A 22,252-nucleotide genomic window follows, 5' to 3' on the forward strand; every position below is an offset into this window, starting at 1 on the left:
AGGATCTGCGAGTCCCTCTTTTTTTGTTTTTTTTAATTTATTCATTTGACAGACACAGATCACAAGTAGGCAGAGAGGCAGGCAGAGAGAGGAAGGGAAGCAGGCTCCCTGCTGAGCAGAGAGCCCGACTCGGGCCTTGATCCCAGGACCCTAAGCCGAAGGCAGAGGTTTTAACCCACTGAGCCACCCAGGCGCCCCAGAGTCTCTCGGCTCAATAACCTCACTTCCGTGGGATAAATGAGATAGGACAAGGGAAAGCAGTCCAAAACACAAACACACAGAGAGCCCCGACTGCAGGCAATGGCCTCTGTTACCAGCCAAAGAATATTCATTTACAGGCAAAGCATAATAATCTGGTCAAGCTTTATTTGCTACTGCCTCTCAAACCGAAACCCAGAGCTGCCTTATGTATAAAGGGCAAACACATCCCAGGACCGCTGAAATCTTATTTTCCTTGGGTTCCCAAGAAAACACTGATTTTTGGGGGTTTTCCAAAGTGCAAGAGACCTCTTTATTGTCTATCACTTAAACAACATGGTCATCCAAGCCACTTTTTGAAATTTCAAAGGGGCGAGGAGCTTAAGGGTACTTTAAGGCCCATAATATCATAGGCAAGGTTCTGAACACCTATACGGAGTGGTGCTTTAGGGAAAAGCTGTGACTAACGCCAGCTTTTTTAGGAAAAACATAACCACTGGATGCTCGACTACTTTCAGGTTTCCAAAGTCAAGTATTTCAAGAATAAACAGCATACCCCAGATGTTTCAACTGTAAGTGTCACAAAAAAAAAGCAGAGGCAGAGGACCACGTCTTCCTCTGTCTCTACCACTTGTAAGGACAGGGGTCAAGATGTAGGGAACCGGCCCAGTTCCTCTGGTGCTTAGTTTCCCATCTTTGGGGAAAGGAAATCGGGGTTTCTTAAGACTTTGTCATTTAATAAGGGGCGTTATGGGTGGCTTAGTCGGTTGGGTGGCTGACTCTTGATTTCAGCTCGGGTCATGGTCTTGGGGTCCTGGGACTGAACCCCACATTGGGTTCTGTGTTTGGTGGGGTGTCTGCTTGAGGATCTTCTCTCTCTTCTCTCTCTGTCCCTCCCCCTACTCACTCACTCTCTAAAGTAAGTGAATGGATTAAAAAAAAAAAAAGAGAGAGAACTTGTCATAATAAGAAAAAATGTTGTTTTTCCTGAGCTGGGTACAATAAATTACTTCCAAACCTAGAAGAATAACTTGTTTTGTTGCCTTTGAGCCTCTGTTACAGCATCCCACACCCAGAATCAGAAATCTGTGCCAGATTTATTTCTATAAACACTTCAGGGCCCGTGACATGATTGTGACCACTTATGGGATCCTTCAGATGGGGCAGGGGAGGAGGGAGGGGGAATGAGGCACGTGTGAGCCAAGGGTTGTCCCCATCAACACTTCTTCCTCACCCTCTCTGCTATTTAAATTTATTTCGTGCTACCTTATGGGTGTTTTATAAAACAGCCACCGTCCAAGGATATTTATCATTGCATTTAGAAATGATGTCCATTTTCCTACCTCTAAGCTGGTTTTCATATACTTGGCTAATAGACACAAACGTTTGCTTTCATTAGTTCCAGATTCTGGAGTTGAGAAAAATGAGGTGGTTTAGAAAATGAAGACAGAGACAGAAGGAGGAACATTTTCACCAGCGAATTTCTGGAATGTCCACAGTATACTCTGTCTGACGCTTTCCAAATTCCGTCTACCTCCTTGGAACCCTTGCCTCTACAGAATGTAGATGGAAAACCCACGAGCCGCGTGAGGTAACTGGAACACCAAATCAGCATGTGTTCAGTTCCTGGTGGTTCAACTATGAAAATAAAACAGTGGGTTGAATCCTGGCTGGGTCCTCCAAACAAACCACCCCAGTCCGGTAGGAGGACCTGGGCTCACTGGCACAGAGCAGGCAGATGATGGAACATGGGCCAGAAAGACGTCCCGGAAGAGCTTAGGGTATTGGGACTGGGAAAAAAACAATATGATAGAGCACTAGATATTGATAAGAAACACATACAAGACACAGACTCGTCCAGGATTGAGACATCTTGTAGTAAGCATGGTGAGCTCATGAAAAATACGGGATGGGTGCTGTGGCTACCTGAAGCATTGGTGCGAATGTACAAGATTTCACTCTTGGCCCCACGGATGTGGTCATTCTCCACCATGGTGAGGGTCACCGCCTTGACATACACCGCGTACTGTGTCCAGGGCTTTAGTCCTTGCAGTAAAATGCCAGGCTCGACATCCTTGTTGGGAGGGAGGTCCACATCTACCATGTTCCAGCTGTTGGAGCCACAGGCATCCTGCCCGTCATACTCCGTGACGTTTTTAAAAGGTCTAGGAAGACAGTAGATCAAACCAGAGGAAGGTTTAGGTCTCTGACATCAAAACTCACTGAAATCTTCCCCAGGGGCCTAGCATGTCACACTTTCTATAACAGGAATTCTAAATAAAACAGGAAGTCCATTGGATTTGTTTCGAAGAATAAAATAAAATGGACCCCAGGTTCCACATTTACAAACGCACCATAGAATGGTGTACCCTGCCCCAGGAAGAGTAAATTCTGATTTTACTGGGATGGAAAACACTGCTCCTTAAGCATGCAGGAAAAGGCTCATTTTCTCTCTTCCAATCATGGCATTTTTCACCATTAAGAAAAAACAAGCATAATCATTTCATGCAAATATCAGCTACCAATGAAGAATAAAACTTTGGGGGGAAAAGGACTTTTGCTACAGAAAAAAGAGCTTCTAAAATAGAGATTCCAAAATCTCATTTGCTTACAAACAATTGTGATTGTTTAGTATCTGATAATATTCAAATATTTAGTTTCTGGATTGTCTCGGAAACTAGCACCAGCTCCTTGGTGAGGTTACCAACCGACACTGACAGAGCACTGGGGGAACTATCAAAGAGAAGAGAGTACTTTGCACACATGCTTGGGTGGGGAGGGGTTCTCCAGCTATCAGATGAAAGGTCTGGACAGCCCCTGCGCCCTGGCTTCTGAAACAGAGGTTAACCTACCCCTCCCCATCCTCACGACGGAAGACCATGAATGACCCCCATCCATAAACACACTGAATACCTAGTAATCCGGAGACCTGCTTTTTTCACAGCTATGACCCCAGGGGAAAGGGGATCAGATACTGTCTTTGGCGGCTCTGGTTCCAGTGCTGAGGAAGCCAGTCACTGGGGAAGGAGACCTATGGTATCACAGTGAGAGCTGGATAAAGAGGGTGACTAACCTAAGGAGGCTGGTGGTACCACCTGGATAAGGAGGCAAAGGAAGGAAGAGGGAGACCAAAAGAGCTGCCGTCTGGAGGAACAAGTCACAGCTGCCGAGGCAGGTGAATATCACCAGAAGGCATGAAAAAAGCCCCCAGTAGATTTTGGGATAAATCATGAAATGTTCAGAACACAGAGGCCAGTCTCTCTCCATTTTCCTTCCCTAGTTCATGACCTAGAGCAGAGGACCAGGTCTTGGGAAGGGCTCATGGAATAACATGATATATCTGTCTGGGGGGTCCCCTCCAGGGGAGCTGAGCATCCCATGGGGTGCTCCTGGAGTATGGGTCAGTGGACACATCCTCTATCCCACTTCATGAACGTTGGGACTTAACCTAATTCTCTAAAACACAAGCTTTTCTCTTTGCAATTCTTTTATTCAAACCCCTCTGAATTACCCACTGAAAAACAGGAGGCCTCAGGCTAACACAGTGATGGTGTGGTCGTCACCATGGTGATGGATATCCTGTGACAGCTGAGAGGGACCCTGAGGATGAAGCTCCGCTTTCCCCGCCCACAGCCACGCCCACAGTTCCCCACGGAGCACAGAAACTCACGCTTCCTTGTAGTAGACAGTGAAGCTGATGAGGTCCCTGTAGTCAGGGGGCCGGTAACGGTGCCACGTTATGATGATGCGGTTCTTCCATGTGGTCGTAGAGGTGAAGTGCAGGACGTCGCTTTCACCTGGGGAACAAAGGTACATCTGTGAGTGACAGAGATCAACACCCTTTTCCTCCACCAGTGGAACAAGTCACCTGCCCTGCCCTGTCTCCCCCTTCTCCAAAGCTGGCTGTACAGGCCAAGCCCTTTCTTGGACTTCTCAGTGGCTCTCCTTTCTCTTGAGAACCCAGACATTTTACCACACGGAGCTGCAACAAAGCTCGCGCCTTTGTTTCAGCACAACTGGTCGCATTTGGACATGAATCTGTGATTCCTAACCTGACAAGGAGGAACTGCTTGATTGAGCAAGTCACCTGGTCTTTCAGTGGACCCCTAAGGCCCCTGGCTCCTGGGGGGACCAAGGAAGGTGAGGATAAACCTTGATCTTCTGTGATATGCTGGCACTCATCCAGGGGTTCTGTGATCCCCCTTGTTCTGTGCAACTGGCAAAGTCACACCAATGGTCCAGGTGTGCCATGGTGGGAGGGGGGGGTTTCTGTGTCTAAACTTGGCATCGACCTGGAAGGATACGGACACCCTGGAAGGCCTCCGTCTGGGGCTGACACACTGACAGGAACAATGTCATTGGCCAAGCTGCCCGTGCGTCAGGGGAAGTCGCTGGAGAGCTACAGCGAGGATCTTGCCCTGAGCCCCAACTTGTTCTTCCGTCCAGATTCAAATGACCCTCAAGAACCAGGGCAGAGTTGCTGACTGCTTCTCCTCAGGGAGACCAGAAGCTCCCTGACCGACTGTCCTTGTCCGCCTCTATTTGCCTGAATCCCGAAGCGCACTCAGCGGGTGAAGCAGAGGCTAACGGCGGTTAAAAGGAAGAAGTCAGTGGGGCAAAACATGCTGGTCTGAGGTTAGAACTAAGCTGTAGCTCCTGCTCGTGTTATTTAAGGAGAAAACATGATTTTGTTTTCAAAGGAAAGTAACGGCTACTGTATTCACAGGCCTACAGATCAGACTGGCTGACTGGGCCGAGAAAATGCGTGGGAAACGCTCACATTGGCCCTGCCCTGGTCCTACCAGGGGGACCGGTAGGGGCTGCCGCGGGCAGGTGAGGGAGAAGGTGCCAGCTGCCAACACACCAGGCAGCTTCATGGCAGGCCTCTTCCCTCCTCCTCCAGAGCAATCTGGGTGTCTACCAGGTAAATCCAGACACCAGCAACACGAATCAGTCAAATGCTAATGGTTTCACAACGCGTCCCCTTCTGTGTGTGTGTGTGTGTGTGTGTGTGTGTGTGTGTGTGTGTATGTGAGCAAATTGCCTCTGATCATGTAAATCACTCTTATTTTTTTTCCTAGTACCCTCCCCTTATTAAAAGCTGATGGCGGAGAGAGACAATTTACTTTTATAACCCTCTCCAGCCGAACAGAACCACAACATTTTAAAAAGCGGCTTGATAAACAGGGTTAGAGGAGAGACGTGCTGTTAGATCTCAGATACAAGAGCTGAACGTATATATAACCACAGCAAGGTTATAATTATGCGGTTCTCAATTTAAAAAGCAGCATCCATTCAGCGAGGTGGGCTCTCTCTAGCCTCTTTGTGTTGGGGTCGGAGTGGGGAGGAGGCCAAGGGAGAGACAGGGAACCCGTGGCCACCGTGCTGGGCTTGGAGCTCAGTTCCCTCTGCCCTGAGGTTTCCTCTGCACTGGGGAAGACTGAGCCGACTGTGCTCCCCAGCAATGGAGAGGACTAACTCCTCCTTGAAAAATGATCTATGCATTAAAAGACATTTAACCCTACATTCTGTAAGCACTTCTTCTTTTTTTTTTTTTAAGATTTTATTTATTTATTTATTGTGTCAGAGAGAGATAGAGAGCATGAGCAGGGGAAGGGGCAGAGGCAGAGGGAGAAGCAGGCTCCCCATTGAGCAGGGAGCCCAATTCGGGATTTGATCCCAGGACCCTGGGATCATGACCTGAGCCAGGGGCAGCCGCTAAACCGACGGAGCCACCCAGGGGTCCATGTAAGGCACTTCCATAAAATACTCCCTTTGAGCAGGAGCCCATTTCTAAATGTTCAGCACACTCCTAGAGAAGCTAAGGGACACTGACAAATAAGAATCTATCATGAATCAGCCTCACTACTGGCTCTGAAGATACACATACAGCGGAGCAAAGTGCTGGCTCAGGAGGCCCTGTGTCCTCCCCCCACTCCCCGCCCCAAGTGAGGCAAGCGGGGAAGCCACCCAGGGAGCCGGCCATCGCTGCAGATCAGCAGAGGGGCTGACTTTATCACCGCTGCTGGGGCCACTCACAAGAGGCTCGTTCTCCGTTGTTCCTGGTGTTTATGTCCCCTTTGCTCTGGCGTCCTTTTGTCCCCGTCACCTCCTCCATGCGGTAAATCTCGGACACGCACAATTTGGGATTGAAAGCAAAGTACATCTTCCCAGCTTTGATGGTCAGGTTGCGATGGTCCCAGTCCCACAGCTGCTGCAAGTTCTGGTTGTCGAGGACATAGAAGGAGTAGTTCCTGGAAGCACAGAAATCCCCGTGAATGTTCTGGCCCTTTCCCAGTGCCCCCTCCTGCCCGCCGGCCACCCCCCGCTGGTCCTCCTCGGCACGGGGCTCCGCAACACGCTGCCTTTGCCAAAAAGAGATTTAGTTATTAATAGTGTGTGAGAGTGGACAGTTACTGTTAACAATAGAAACAGCATGACTCAAGGACAGCATATTGAAATCGATAAGACACTAATTAATTTTAGGACCTCTATTACCAACAAATAATGCCTCTCACACCAGAGGATATTACTGGAATCATTCCGGAGAAATGCCTTTGGGTATTTCTCTCAGAGCAGAGTATGTATAACGAACTTGAAATCAGTCCATGGGAGAACAGATATGCTCGGCTACTCAACCGGAACGGCTTACATATTTGCTGGAGAGTCTGCTGTTATCCTTGGGGGTAAATCCCATCTGTGCCATCCGCGGCCTATGGTGGGCTACGAGACAGACTGGGGCAGGGATACAGACCCAGTGGTGGACCAGCGCTGGGCCAGCTCCCTCCTCCAGATTCACCCCATCCTAAAAAGCTTCAACCACAGTCCTTAGAAAAGGTGGGGGAAGAGAGCCCCCTTTGGGCAGTGCCTTTGTGCCCCGTCACCTCCCCCAATCCAGGCAGCAGTGACTCAGTGACCAACACTCCCAGGTTAGTGTGCACAAGGCTTGTTTTTGGATGGCTGGGCCCCCTTCCCAGAGTTTCTCATTAGTAGGGCTGGCTGGGCCAGGAATCTGCATTGCCAACCTGCACTCACGTGATGCTAGCACGACTGGTACTGGGATCGCACTTGGAGGGGCACTGGGCTAACAGGTGGTGGGCACCAACAAGGGGCTGTTGGTCAGCAATAAGCTGACCAAGTGAGATACGGTCCTGCCCCTAGGCGGGGAGGACACAGAAGCAGAAGCAGAAGCTCCACCTGTCGACTGAAGGAAAAACAGAAGGATAGCCAGAATCTGCAACAGCGATCTCCGGCTGCCCAGAGAGAAATCCATCCTCTGGGGGTGGGAGCATAGACGGCTACAGCTGCAGGGTCCAGAGAAGGATCCAGGCTGTATACCTCTTTCTCTAGGTAGGCAGGACGATCCTGTCCATCCAAGTCCTCCGTGATAAAAGGTCTACTCCCCACGGACCTTGAATCCTTCCTGTCCCCCTCCTGGTCCCCAGCCTCAGGCTTTCTGGAGCTCACTCAAGCACTTCATGCAGAATGGAGTCTAGGAATGGGTGGAGCACTCTGAGCTACTGTTAACATCCACTGAACGATCCAACACACAAGCTGCAGAGAAGAGAGGATGGCCCGCTTTCCAAAGCCAGGAGAGCTGGGACAGAAGTCCAGAGCACCCTTCTGTCCCAGAGGCTGTGTCCATGGGGGCCTGATGGGTTTCCTTGCACATATCACACCAGCACCTCTACCCGCTCGGTCAACCCCAGCCTGAGTCTCATTAAGAAGAAAGCAGAAGTTATGGTTCTAATAAGGCCTAGCCGACTTGTGACACCTGCCTGGGAACTCCCCAGGGAGTTCAGAGACGAGGGTCCAGGATTGCAAAGGTCATTAATGAGCCACGTAGCCACAGGCTCTTAGTGCTCTCTGTAGCCCTCCAGCTGGTTTCCTTGGAGGGACAGGGGCATGAACACACACTCACAGAACAACAAGGGTTATGAGCACCTGAGCTCCCTGTTTGTCTTACGAGTCTAAAACCCTAATGCCCGAGAGGAGTCACAGAGCTGAGGGGGACACTGTCCCATCAGCCCGAGCCCAGGCCCTCCAGAGGCACTGGGCCCCGTGCACAGATGTGCAGGGGGTGAGAGTGGGAGCCCTGCCTGCACATGGTTCAGTGGGCAGAGGGAGTCCAAGGGCAGCACCTCTGAAACCACATGAGCCTTCTCACTGACCCACCCTGGCTGGACACATTCAAGGTCACCAAAGCAGGTGGCAAAAACTTGAATTGACAGATACTTTCCTCTCTGGAAGAGCTCACTCCCTGACACATACATCCACTGGAAAAGGAGCCTCAGACACTGTGCACATCCTTGGGATATGCAACACAAGCCCAGGTATGCAGGTGGGAAACGCTGGGACATGGCAAGGTGAGACCTGCTGTCCCTAGGGAACAGTCGCCACCCACATCTCCTTGCTCCCCCGGTGCCAGGCTGTCGCTGATGCTGGGTGACTGGGTCGTCAGACGACCGAAGGTGGGGTTTGCGGGTAGAAACCAGAGGCCTCCTAGGTAGGCCCATTCTTGTCCACGGATACGTCCAGCTCTCAAGGACACTCTGTAGTGCCAGGACCAAGGTCTGGCTGCTCCCAGCATCCTCAGCTGGCTCCCAGGAGACGAAACCTCCTTGTCAGTGCAGAAACCTCTAGGCCGGAAGGAAAGGCATTAACCTGGTCAAACCTCTGTCTCTCAACACAGAACGAGGCTTCTTTTTAGTAGACGGATCTCGCCGGCAGGGAACAGAAACCTCGCTGAAAATACCTCCTGAACAAAACATGCTTCTTCCCATGGGAGGAAGCATGAATTATAAATCAGGAGTTTGACAAATGAATGGCGGGCCCACTGAAATTCTATGTGTGTGATTAATCACTTTGAAAAGGAATATTATCTTTTTACAGTAAATACAAACATTTTTTTTACAACGCGGAGAAGGCCTGGAGCCAGGATACCAGTATCAATAAAACCCAGGCATTATGGAGCCTTTGTGAGCGACAGAAAAACAAAAATAAAACTCTCATCAGAATGATAACCAAGCCATTCATGGGCTGCCTGTCAATGCTGCTCTTGATTTTCCAACCCCAGGTTGGGGCCTAGCTCCTCCCAAATTCCCCTTCCATGATCAGGTGACAATTAAGAGATGGCAAAAGGCAGAAACCTGTCTGAACATTTTATACACACACACACACACACACACACACACGCACACCTTCTCATTGTCTCCTAAAGGAAATGACTATATAAGTCAGTTGCTCAGTAAATGTGATTTCCTAATTGTTCCTAAACTTCCTGCCTTTACATTCAGAAAATATTTTTAAAAAATGAACTTGTTTATTTTTTCTGTAGCTTACACAGATGCCTGGGTTTTACAGATCTTGGTATTCTGACTCGCAGCCTTCTTAGTGCGGCCAAAGATGTTTGTTTCTGTGCTTGGGGTGGGGTGGGGGGGGGCGTCTGATGGGATGTAGACCGACTGAGGTAGGTTGAAAGCGGTCAGTCATTTCCGTGAGGATATCTGTATGTTATCTGTGTCGATCTTCTGGATGCCTGTTGTACACTATATGCAGAGGTGTTTTACGGATGGCTCCAGGCTTGGGGTTGTCTTACCTCTGATTTATCAACCACCACCCACCTCCCCATCTGCTCTGATGAAGGGCAGGAAGGATGTGGAAGCAGAGGAAAGCGAAAGTTCTGGACACTGGCACGTTGCACAGAAGATGACCCCGGGGCGGGGGTTTGGAGCATCGTTTTTGCAAATCCAAAGATCAGGGTCCGGGTGACATCTCCACCACTTACTAAAGCAACAACGCTAGACAACATATTTATTTGGCTTCTCCCAGCCCAGGAGCAGTGGTAGTGGAAGGCTAGGAGTCCAGAAGACGGGGTTAGGAAGGGATATCCCAATCCTCTCACCTCACTCCCCTTCAGTCCTTACTGACAAACTGGAAAAAACAACAACAACAAAAAGATCTGCAAATAACACAACTGATGACTTCCTTTCGCTTCTCAGAGGAGAAAGCATGGACTCTTTCCGGCTGTCTCTAGGGGGCATCAGAAGCCAGCACACAGGGCTCTCTCCAGCATCCTAGCAATCTGCAACAGATCCAGGATTTGGCTTTTTCGCAGATGCTCACACCACGTCCAATCTCCTTCAAATCCAATATTTACACCGGCCTTGGGGGTTCGGCGAGGCTGGGGATTTATATTCAAGTGGCACCGGGTACCAAAGAGAAACTCAGAAAATGTTTCCTCTTTGAGGGTTTTCCAAATAGCTTAACCGAAGTATAATTTACCTAGTAAAAATTGTACCCACCCTAAGGATACAGAGCCATGAGCTTTAGTAAATACATCCAGCTGTCCCATCAGCACCACTATGCAGTTTCTGAACATTTCCACGATGTCAAGGTTCCCTCGCTGCTCATGGTGGTCAGGCTCTACTCCTGCCCCCAGCCCTCGCCAATCTGCTTTCTGTCTCCGTAGTCCTGCTTTTGCTAGAAACTAATGGAATCATACTATGTGCAGCCTTTTGCATTGGCTTTTTTCCATTTAGCTTAATGTTTCTGAGGTTCACCTGTGCTGTTACATGATTGTCGCAGTACTATTCCATTGTACCACATTCTGTTGATCCATTCATCTGTTGATGGATATCTGGATTGTTTCCTGTGGGTTTTTTTGGTGGGGGGAGCAGGAGGGGGCTCGGGTGGATAATATTGTTATGAACATTCACATTCAAGTCTTGCGTGGGCATGTTTTCATTTCTCTTGGGAAGATATTGGGTAGAGCCTGGAAATGCTGAGTCACATGGTTGAGTCTTTTTAAAAGTCCCAGGGAAGTATTAACACGCAGCTCTGTTGCAACATAATCTTAGAGTTGCAGGAAGGTAGAATGAAACACCAAGTGTTGCAAAGTCAAGGGCTGCGGTCATAAGTGTAGAGATGCCCAAATGTACCCAAGAATTTCAAGTCTTAGAACCCTATTACCTCTATCTGCTTTTAGGCTTTTGGGGCAATGATCCTTGGTGGTACCAAAGAATCCGAAATTTTACCTCTTTCTTTATCTAATGCCCTAAGAAGGGTTCACTTCAAGGTTGTTCACCTCAAGGAACTGTCCAGATAACAGAAATATCCGGTTTTCTATTCGAGGGCTTAAAAATGAGTCATTTTCTAGAAATCTTATACATGTGTATTACAAAATGCACTTCCTCCCTAAACAGCAGAAAAACCTGGATTTTTTTAATGTCTAGAAACACATTACATTACACAGAATGAGTGACATCCTCTAGGGAACCCAGATGTCTTAGTTCTTTTTTTTTTTTTTTTAAGATTTTATTTATTTATTTGACAGACAGAGTTCACAAGTAGGCAGAGAGGCAGGCAGAGAGAGAGGAGGAAGCAGGTTCCCTGCTGAGCAGAGAGCCCGATGCGGGGCTCGATCCCAGGACCCTGGGATTGTGACCTGAGCAGAAGGCAGAGGCTTTAACCCACTGAGCCACCCAGGCGCCCTTGGATGTCTTAGTTCTTATGGACAAACTGATGACCGCCTGATGCCGTCTGGGGCCCATTCTCCAGCCACCGGAACGTTGGAACGTGATTCTGCCTACCTCTTTCACCACCCTGGAAATTCGATTACAAAGTCGGCTTGCTCTGGATATAGACTAGAGCTCTACTCTAGCTATAGTACTTGAATGTCATGCTCTGGACGTGACTCAGGGGTCTGGGCTGCCCAGGGGACTTGGAGGCAGGTCCCAGTTCCCGTTTGAAAAGCCAAGGTGGTCAGATGCCAAGGAACCCAGCACTTTGAATTCCCCATCAAACAAAATGTTCTAAGACTTCCATCCTACTGAACCAAATGGAGACACTTACTTACGTTTTCATTGCCTACAGAAGATAAGAAAGACAGTATTTAAAGGCAATAGTGTGACAATTAAATATCTAGGAAAAAAGGGAAAGAGCTTTGGGGATTCACATACAAGAAGAAGAAATAATGGGACACAGCAGTGGTATTTAATCTTGGCTACACAGTGAAACTACTTTGGATTTTTAAGAAAAATCAGTGATGCCTGGATCCTGCCCCCAGACATTCTGACTGAACTGGGAGTGCATTTTGGGTTATTGGGACTTTTTTTTTTTATTTTTTTTATAACCCGGCCCCACCCAAGATGGTTCTAACTTCAGAGTCTGGGAACCACTGGGATAAAAGTTATCTTGGTTTAAACCAAAGACGCACAGAAATGAAATGTCCAGGTGGCTCTGCTAACACTCCCGCAGCTCAAAGCCTTGACTGCATTCCACTGCTTACCTAAATTATAACCTCCACACCCGGGTGCATAACACCTTACGTAATTCTAATACCACTTACCTCTCCAGCATTATTTGCCAAACAGGTCCCAGGATGCCCCAACTCGCTGCTTTTGCTCTTATTGCCCTATCCTGAACTGCCTTCTTCACCCTACGCTTTCTGAGTGCTTCTGGAAACCCTTCAAGGCCCATCTCAAATGCTATCTCTTCTTGAAAGCCTGTGGGGTGGTTTTTTTTTTTTTTTTTTTTTTGGTTTGTTTTGTTTTTTTAAGATTTTATTTATTTGACAGAGAGAGAGAGGGAGAAATCACAAGTAGGCAGAGAGGCAGGCAGAGAGAGAGAGAGAGAGAGGAGGAAACAGGCTCCCCACTGAGCAGAGAGCCCGATTCGGGGCTCAATCCCAGGACCCTGAGATCATGACCTGAGCCGAAGGCAGATGCTTAACCCACTGAGCCACCCAGGCGCCCCCTGTAGGATCTTCTTAATCAGATTCTCTGTCTCTCTTCATGCCCATGGCACATTCCTTTTCATTCCTTCGTAGCTCCCTGCAAGTTCTGCTTTGCATTGTTGTTGGCCTGAATCTATCTTATTCCTTTCTTCTCTGCTTCTCTCTGACTTTTCCCTCCTTGCAGGAGTGAGGAGAGCTGGTCAAGGGCTGGGACTTAGTGTCTTTCCTGAGTCTGAGGATGCACAACAAAGAATGGAGTTGTTGCTACTGGTCACCTCCGATCCAAAGAACTGTGGGGGTGTTCGTCACAAGTGAGAATGGCCTTTACCTCTTTTAATCCTGGGTAAGGAAGGGAGGTGAGAGAACCCAACTCCCATCCAGACAAGCAAGATTCTTCAGCACCCCAGCTAAACATAGAGCATGTGGGAGGGATAGGCTGGCAGGACAGTATCCTCAGAGCTGCAGGGCCCTGATCAGCAGCAGGGTATGAAAACCTAAGGCCCATTTGCCCTCCCTAGTCATCTAAAATGTTCATGGCAGGGCAGGGGCCTGGAGTGTACTTGAGCTTGGAGAAGTTCCAAACACCTGAGCAATGGCAAGCATCCTTAAAGTGTTCCCAATTGGGACATCCAGTTTTATTCAAGCTTTAGATGATGAGAAATGTACCTTAAATATCCGTGCAAATAAAAGTCTAGTCTTAGTTCTCAGCTCCATATAAGGGCGTAATACCTTCAGTTAACCCATGGCTAAGAGGTAATCCCATCATGTAATAATTCTTCATAAAAATTAAATTCTTGGGGTGACTGGGTGGCTCAGTCGAAGCATGGGATTCTTGGTTTCAGCTCAGGTCATGATCTCAGGGTTGCGAGATCGAGCCCTGATATGGGCTCTGGGCTCAATGCGGAGTCTGCTGGAGATTCTCTCCCTCCCGCTCTGCTCCTGCCTTCCCCTCTATTTCTCTCAAATAAATAAATAAAATCTTAAAAAAATTTTTAAGTTCTCCTTCCAGTTTTCCCCTCTATGTCTATCACTTGTTCAGCCTAGAAAAAGAAAAAGAGTATCGTTAAGTAGCAGGAAAAGTTGCAGATCCTGACCTGCCCCCCTCCAAAGTATTTTCCAACAGGAGGGATTCCAGAAACAAACCTACCTAGAGAGAGGGGAAAAAAAACATGCTAATATCCTCTTTAAAATTTAATACAACAAATGAGAACCAGCATCTCAAAATGCAAAGCCTCAGCATGCCATCCATGTTAAGTGACTTGTGATACTCAGGGACTGGGCATGGTGGCAGCCTCCCCAGATTTGCAAGGAGAAAAAAATTTTCTTCCTAGAGAATCAGTGTTCCCAGTGGGGAGGACAGTGTGCTTTTCAAGGACGGAATGAAGAGCTGCCCTCGCTCTTCAGCTGTATCAGAGGATGAAATTTTAAGGATTTGAGACCGACCAACAAGAGTTAGTCTGAGAAAAGTAGGGAGACTGTAAAGAAACCCTTATGGGGTAACTTTACCCAGTCGGGGAAGATAAATCAGCAAGGACAACCTTTCCCATGACCTTCCCACCTGTTTCTTTCCTAAATTATTTCCCCAAATTCTCTTTGGAAGGAATTCGCTCATTAATGGATGTCTGCTTTTATTTGAAAGCTGAAAACCAGGCAAGAGCTGTATTTAAAGGGAGCATGAAGAGAAAGGTATATACGCGAGGTACCCAGAGGACAACTGCTGGACAGAAACTATAGCAACAAGCACCAGCTCTTATCTATCCTGTGCTGAAAAGCCTCTGGTTAGTTTAAAACCCCTATCGTGAAGTTCATCTCTCCAGAAGGCAATAATTCTACCAGTGTGCAAATCCGACAGGCTCATCAATTAAATAGTTTTCTCCATTAGGATTTCTTTTATAACAAAATGAACTATCCATACTCCTCCAAATCTCTTCCATGCCAATATGCAGTTTACCCCATAACGTGGGAGTTTGGGTGGGGACACTCTGCACAATCGCCAACTGACACAGCATTGTTGACATCCTCCAGACTTAACTACTAAGAGTCCACTGCTGACCATGAGTCTTACGTAACAGCTGACTAACGTGTATTTTGTATGTTATACCGCATTCTTACAATGAAGTCAGCTGGAGAAAATATTATTTAAAAAAAAAAATAAGGAAAATACATTTACAGTCCTATACCGTATTTATCCAAACCAAACCAAACCAAACTGTGCCTAAGTAGACCCGCACAATTCAAAACATGTTGTTCAAGGGTCAACTGTATTTTCTTCTCTTTTCTTTCTTTTTAAAAGATTTTATTTATTTACTTATTTGAGAGAGAAGGGGGATGGGGAGGAGCAGAGGGAGAGGGACAAGCAGAACCCGTGTTTAGTGAGGAGCCTGATGTGGGGCTTGATCCTATGACCCTGAGATCACAACCTGAGCTGAAATTAAGAGTCAGATGCTCAACTGACTAAGTCACCCAGGCACTTCTGTATTTTAAAAGATGGAATGATTTTATATAGTATAGCATTCTGGGGATAAGAGCCATATCAATGATGATTTCACAGAGGGCTAAGCATCTGAGACCCATTCCTGTTGTTCTTGGCACAGAGGGTCCCCCAAAGCACTCCTTTCTGCTCTTTCCACAGTCACATCAGATACACAGCCCTTGACTGACAGGTCACCATGCCATTTTCCAGAGCAGCAATATCCCAAGGATGGAGAATCTTGGCTGCACGGGACTCTGCCCGACAGGGCGGGCCATCACGCAGGGGCAGCGGCCTTCCCTTGGCTTCCTCCTTTCATGTTTGTAATAAGAAAGAGTCCTCACCTTAGTAACGTGGAGGTTTGAAAGCATGCGGCTTAGTTTGTAATAGGAGCACGTCAGCCCATGAAATCTGGCACACTTACCCCTCAAGTTGCTCCTCTCCTAAGATCTGGCGAAGGTTTTTTAGGAAGGACAAGGAGACCAAGGCATGAGAATGGCGGATCTTCACGTAGCCTGTCACCACCTCAATGAGCCCCATGAAGTTCTCCAGTTCTGAGGCAATGTTATCTGTGAGAGGAGGGGGCCGTATTAGTGAGCGTTCACGTCATGTGAGGATGACCCACTCGGTTTCTCGCCAACACATCAGGAGAATGATTCCGTGGCGGGTCTTGGTGCCTCTGAGAGACTCAGGTTGCTGGCACAGGGCCCACCATTCTTGTCAAAAATGTACCTCCCTGGCCTTGACTTTCAACGACCTCTCCTGGTACAGGGCCCCCCCCCTCTGAGGCAGGGGAAGGATACTTTCTAGAAGGCCGGGTACTGTAGCTCCCAGGCTGATTAACCGAATGTAAAATCATAAATACCAGACTGCCAATTAGCTAAGGCTGACAAATCTAGGGAACGTCTTTTAATACACTCTGTCAACAGACAGCACTGCCTCCACAGTACAAGGGCATGACTGAATAAACAACATTTTCTCAGTCTCATTAGGAACTGCCTTTGCTGCATTTCCAGTTCCTAAGATACAGGGATCTATATTTAAAGAGTCCGTCTTACTAAGACTGGGAGAAAACACACCAAAATATTAACACACCAGGTTATTTGCTGGTGATTTTTCAAAATTTGTTTCTGGGCTTCTGAGTTTTCTATAATGCACACATCTGATTCTCATAATGAGAGGACAGTTTGAGAAATAGTTGCTACTACTATGTGTGTGAAAACAATGTAATCTATACACACTGTATTTTCCATCATCCTATTTAGCCTGTCTTTTCCTCATAGTTTAAAGAAAAAGGGGGGGCATCAACTTTGGTTCAACTTATGCCAAAATTACAATAGATACTATAATCAGTTGGGTATGGTCCAACTAATGGGATTTTATTGCACATGATTTGTTGATGGCTTAATGAGAGGTTCTACTTTGCTTTGAATTGATAAAAATAAAACAATAACGATCTTGGGGGGTTATTATTATTATAGATCTTGTCTTGGAGGGCTGGGGTCTATGCTTACTATAGAGTTTAATGGTTTTCTAGGAGAAATTCAAGTTACAAACATTAGAAGTTGTCTGTGGTGGATATTTCAAGAAAAAGACCCCGAACTTTAAATGCAGGGTAGGATGGATGCCTGTCTTGTGTCGAGGCTGGGGATGCCCTTTCCAGTGAGATGTCTTATTCCTCTGTATCCAGGTGATTTCTTCCATTGGACATACACCAGAAGACACATTGCATCACCATGCATGAATACGTACTTATTCTTTCTTAATTCCACCCCTTCATGGATTTAATTCTTACCTTCAGAATATGAAAATTTAAAAGAAAAAAAAGGTTTAGGTGCTTAAAGGGTATGTTCTAGGAATGAGAGCATCTTTGCAAAAATTAAGAAATCTAGTAAGAACAAAAGGAAGTAAAACCTCATTATTTATTTATTTATTTGGCCCCACAGCCTAACACTAGGCTCAAACTCATGACCTTGAGATCAAGACATGAGCTGAGATCGAGTCGCGATGTTTAACCCACTGAGCCACCCAGGTGCCCCAGGAACAAAACTTTAGAAGCACCATGAGGGTAAGAGAATTCTAGCCACGTGGAAGCAAAGTTATTTCAGGAAAATGAGGAGAACCAAATGATCCAAAAGGACTGAGCGCAAACGGGTTTCTGCCATCTCTAAGCCGTAAGAGCTCAGTTTGCTCACCGAACAAACAGTACTAAGGAGAAGTAAATCCACAGAATAAATCAATCAGCCGTTTCCCACCCCACCCGAATCAACCTGCAAAAATCTATCCACAAAAGGATTTAGGGGGGGAAAAAATCCTTTCAACCTCAAGGTCTTCTTATGATTTTTATTCTAGATTATGAAACTATCATAGATCCCTTGACTGAGTGGTCCCAGTGGTGGAGAATTTAAATCTAGGAAGCCATTGTCAGTTAAAGATCAGAAGTGAAAAGATCACGGAATAAGTCCACGAGTAATGTTTTTGCACACATGCAATCACCAGGAACGCCGTCGACTACAAATGACGGTGATCCTACAGGGGTGAGGATCGAAGCTTTAAATACGGGATGACACACCCTAGTATTTTATTTTTATTTTATTTTATTTTTGCTCTCCAAAGTAAATTTGGAGATTAACCACTCTTTGGACTTAATAAAATTTTAAAGGGGTATCATTAACTTCTTCCCTTTGCACAGTCTCCTCAACACCTCCCAGGTAACCAGACCTCTTTGGGCTTGAAGCCGTGTGGCTCTGGCTCCAGCTGGAGGCTGCTGAATAACACTTTTGATCCCCCAGCCTCTTCTGGGGCTGGTGTGTGCTGGGATGTGCATCTCCTGCATGAGATGGGCCTCACGGAAAGATGAGCCATGATCCTGGGCGTGAATAAATGCCCAGCCAAGAGCTGCAAAATAGACTGCCTTTCAATCTGGTTTTTTCTTTTTTCTTTTTTTAATCCTTGAGGGAAACTCGAAAAAAGACACAGTGAGCACGAGGCTTATGCCCCATGCTGTTTTTTCCAGGCCCAGGTTTCAGGTGTGAGTCACGGAGGGGATGGAACAGCAAGTCAACAAAAGAAAACCAAGCGGTCCGGCCACCTCTTTCGGGGGGGAACGGGATACTTACTGCCTCGGCGGATATTAATGAGCAAATTTCCCTTGAAGATGGTGCATCCTTGGAGCATCTGAGCAGAGGTAACCGAATCAATGGTCTTTGTTTTCTTTTCTTCCTCGCAGACCTTGGGGCAAGGACCTTCACAAGGTATGCAGTACATGCTGGTGAAGATAAAAAATCAACCAAAACCACGGAAAACTGAGTCAGGCTTCTTGAGTTAAAGAAAAAAAAAATCATGAAGACACTCTTTTATTCTAAGTTATTTGTGCGGTACACATTACCAAAGACAAATGTTGGGAAGGGTTCAAGTGGGCACACCGTATCTCATCCCAAAGCCACCCAGCCTTCAAACTGCAACCAAAAGAAGAAAGTGCCTACAAAGGAAAAGCGTGCCTCTTGTTTCCAGACAAAATATGTGATGCATCCTTGAGGCATGTGTGTATCAGAGGCTGTCGGCTGGGGAGCCAGCTGGTTCCATGTGGGAGAAACAGCCTTGAAGAAAGGACACAGTGGTGGCTCCCAAGGAAAAGCGGGGCCGCTCTCTAATGCCGCCTTGCCCGGCACACCCTGGGGGAGAAGCTGGGAGACTGGACAAGGACCGGGAAAGGGACCGTGATGTCTCTGCGTTTCACTCTCGCAGTCAAGGCATCCCAGCAAAACCTAGCAAGGAATTCCAAAATGCGTGGGGAAGAACACACAGCCCTAATTTTCTTGCTAATGTACAACTGAAGTTATTTCTTGACAGTGTTTTTGCAGAAACTCGTAAATTGATTGGAATGTTGTTTTCGCGGCATGTGCGCTGAAAGCAAGAACTTCCGTTACTCTGTAATAAACTCCCGTTTCCAGTGCGATCCCACACATGCTGCAGGACGGCCAGGAGTCAGGGATCAGGGAGCAAGATCGGCATTCTCCTGCTTATCTACCATTCATTTACGAAATTGTGGACACAACGCTACTCTGGCCGCTGGACTACAGACATAAGATCAAAGCTAGGTTGATTTCCAAACCAAAGGCTACCACCTTATTGGGTGTGTATGTGTGTGTGTGTGCATGTAAAATAAATAGGACGGCGTATTGGAGAGCCAGGTGTATTGTCATTATTGTTCTTAAATGATCTTTTAAACTTTGAGAAGATAAATAAAAAACGTTGAAGGAAACAGTGTGTTAGCTTACATGAACGCTTTTGTGTTGTTTTGTTTTAATGAAACCTTACTGCCTATCTAAGGCAGAGATGCAGGGATTTGTTTTGTTTACAAACTTACAGGTAAACAAAACTTCCCTGCTCTTTTCCTACTTCGAAGGGGGAGAATGCTAGGCAAGGTTTCCCAAGGAACTGGGCCAAGCACAGAAGGGGAGATTTCTCTTTTCTAGAACATCATACGCAACCTTCTTATTTCCACTATGGGTAACAGCTTCCTGTCTCCACTTTTTTTGTCGGTTTTTTTTTTTTGGTCTTTTATTCTAATTTATCTACACACCATGTAATGCCTCCACCCTCCTTCTTTAAAAAAAACAAAAAAACAAAAAAAACCTTTCTATCCTGAAACACAGACTCACAAAAAGTTACAAAGCATACTTTCCCCCTGCATATCAGATGGCAACATCTTATATTACTATACATGGAAGATCAAAACCAGGAAATGAACACTGGTACAATGAATGCATAATTCCGTGTCACCTTATATCCCTTTTGTGATCTTTACCCCGTCAAGATTCAGAAATACTTCAGGAAGATCTCCCACAGAGCTACCTCCTATCCTCACATCCCTAACTCCAGCCTCCTGACTATTAATCTATCCTTCATCCCAGCAATGTTGTCATTTTGGGCCTGTGATATAAATGGAGTTCTACAGTACAGGACCTTTTGAGATCACCTTCTCCCCCGCCCACCCCACACAGCATAATGTCCTTGAGATCTGTCCCCAGTCGTTGTGTATTTCAACAGTTTGCTCTTTATTTCTGGCTGATTAATAGTCACGGCGTGGATGTACCATAGTCTGTCTAACCATTTCTCTATGGTAGAACACCTGAGTTATCTTTTGTCTTTGGCTATTACGCACAGAGCTGCCGTGAACACTTGTGCACGTGTTGTTACGTGGACATACATTTTCATTTCTCTGGGAGGAGTGTCCACGAGTGTGACTTCTGGGTCGTAATGTCAAGTGTATGTTTAGCTTTCCCCGATGTTTTATTCAAACAGCAATTTCTGAACCAAACACCTTTGCTAAAATGTTTAGGAATCATCTAGCCCTTTAAAAATGTTTTTCTAAGGAAGTGCTCTGATTACGTGTTTATAGAGCAAGCTTCCTTGAATCCATTTGGATACAGGGAGGGTACAAACGGTATTAATAAATATTTTAGGGGCGCCTGGGTGGCTCAGTGGGTTAAAGCCTCTGCCTTCCACTCAGGTCATGATCCCAGGGTCCTGGGATTGAGCCCCGCATCGGGCTCTCTGATGAGCAGGGAGCCTGCTTCCTCCTCTCTCTCTCTGCCCGCTTCTCTGCCTCCTTGTGATCTCTGTCTGTCAAATAAATAAATGAAATCTTTAAAAATAAATAAATAAATATTTTAAACTCAGTGTCAAATAGGTCTTAAAGGTTGAGAGGGGTATTTATTCTTTCTTCAGGGTGTTTTGTTTTAAAACAGAAGAGATAGATCTGTAGCTTTGAACAGACTATAAGAATGGGTAGGGAAAAAAACAGCTTAGGTCTTTGAAAATGCACCGCCATGGGAGAAACACCGCTGAAATGCACAGCAGTCCCCTCTTGCTGGCCCCCACTACATCACAGGACAGTGTATCCCCAGGACAAAGACAGTACCAACCCCCATTCATGCACTAGCTGACCCATCTCTGCTCCCACCCCCAGGAGGAGCCGTGGCTGAGCCTCGTCTGGGTTCCAGTCATGGCCCAGGGTACTGGGAAAGCCCTCGTAAGTTCTAAGGCTACCAATAAACTGTGAGTAAAATGCGGCAGACTTATTCTGGGTGGTATTTGCATACTTTACAGTCCTCTGGGAGTCCTTGGACACTTCGCTTTTACAAAGCATTCGGAATAATTTTTACTATTATAACAGTAAAGACAAGACAACAGATGGAAAGTTGCTCTGTGTCTAATGTTAGGAAAGAGTGGAAGTTTCATCTTTGGTTTGAAGATGAAGGAAGCGTTTGGCCCACGACAACTATTCTTTCCTAAAAGTTCTCTGCTCTACCTAGAGGAGGGAAGAACGACCCCAAACCTCTGGTCTTTCGATTCCAGGGCTTCAGCTCCGTATTTTATAACAACGCCACTACTGCCTTCTCCAAAACATAAACCAACAACAAATTTACAGGAGCCCAGCCCACATACACCAGAGGGATGCTTTTTGCTGTAAAGAATCCCTTTGCTTCCCAAGCAAAGTCTCAATGTTCAGGAAAGAAAACGAGAGAGGCAGAGAAAACTGAGAGACGGGCACGGTTGAGGAAAAGAGAGAGAGAGAGGAACAGGTGCTAATGGAAAACAGGTTACTGTAAGCTCCTGGTTACTCTTCACGGTAGCTAGGGCGGGCACAGGATGGAGTTTGTGCTAATAGACCGTCTGGCCTGCCTCAAGGACGCTGTTTGGGGCTGGGCTTGTTTTCTCTCCACCACTCCCCAGGACTTCCCAGAGCTGGTGCTGGGTGGCACCAGGGATAGGACAACCTAAATGTACCGTCCTCTGGGGTCTACCCCACACCTCCTTAGCAGGCAGCCCAGTGAGTGCGG

At 46.7% G+C, this 22,252-nt stretch overlaps 1 protein-coding gene across 1 annotated transcript in view; it reads right to left on the minus strand.

Moving 5' to 3' along the window:
- IGF1R (insulin like growth factor 1 receptor) overlaps positions 1-22,252 on the minus strand; it is a 298,344-nt gene that overhangs the window by 47,013 nt on the left and 229,079 nt on the right. The window contains exons 4-8 of the mRNA XM_004759809.2: positions 18,524-18,672; positions 15,829-15,973; positions 6,238-6,452; positions 3,869-3,995; positions 2,125-2,363 (exon numbers count right to left, since the gene is read on the minus strand). Coding sequence (XP_004759866.1) covers positions 2,125-2,363; positions 3,869-3,995; positions 6,238-6,452; positions 15,829-15,973; positions 18,524-18,672 — 875 coding nt within the window. The remainder of the gene's footprint in view (positions 1-2,124; positions 2,364-3,868; positions 3,996-6,237; positions 6,453-15,828; positions 15,974-18,523; positions 18,673-22,252) is intronic.

Source organism: Mustela putorius, unplaced genomic scaffold (assembly GCF_011764305.1).
Source record: "Mustela putorius furo isolate JIRA1106 unplaced genomic scaffold, ASM1176430v1.1 tig00003972_pilon_pilon_pilon, whole genome shotgun sequence".
Classification (NCBI taxonomy): Eukaryota; Metazoa; Chordata; class Mammalia; order Carnivora; family Mustelidae; genus Mustela; species Mustela putorius.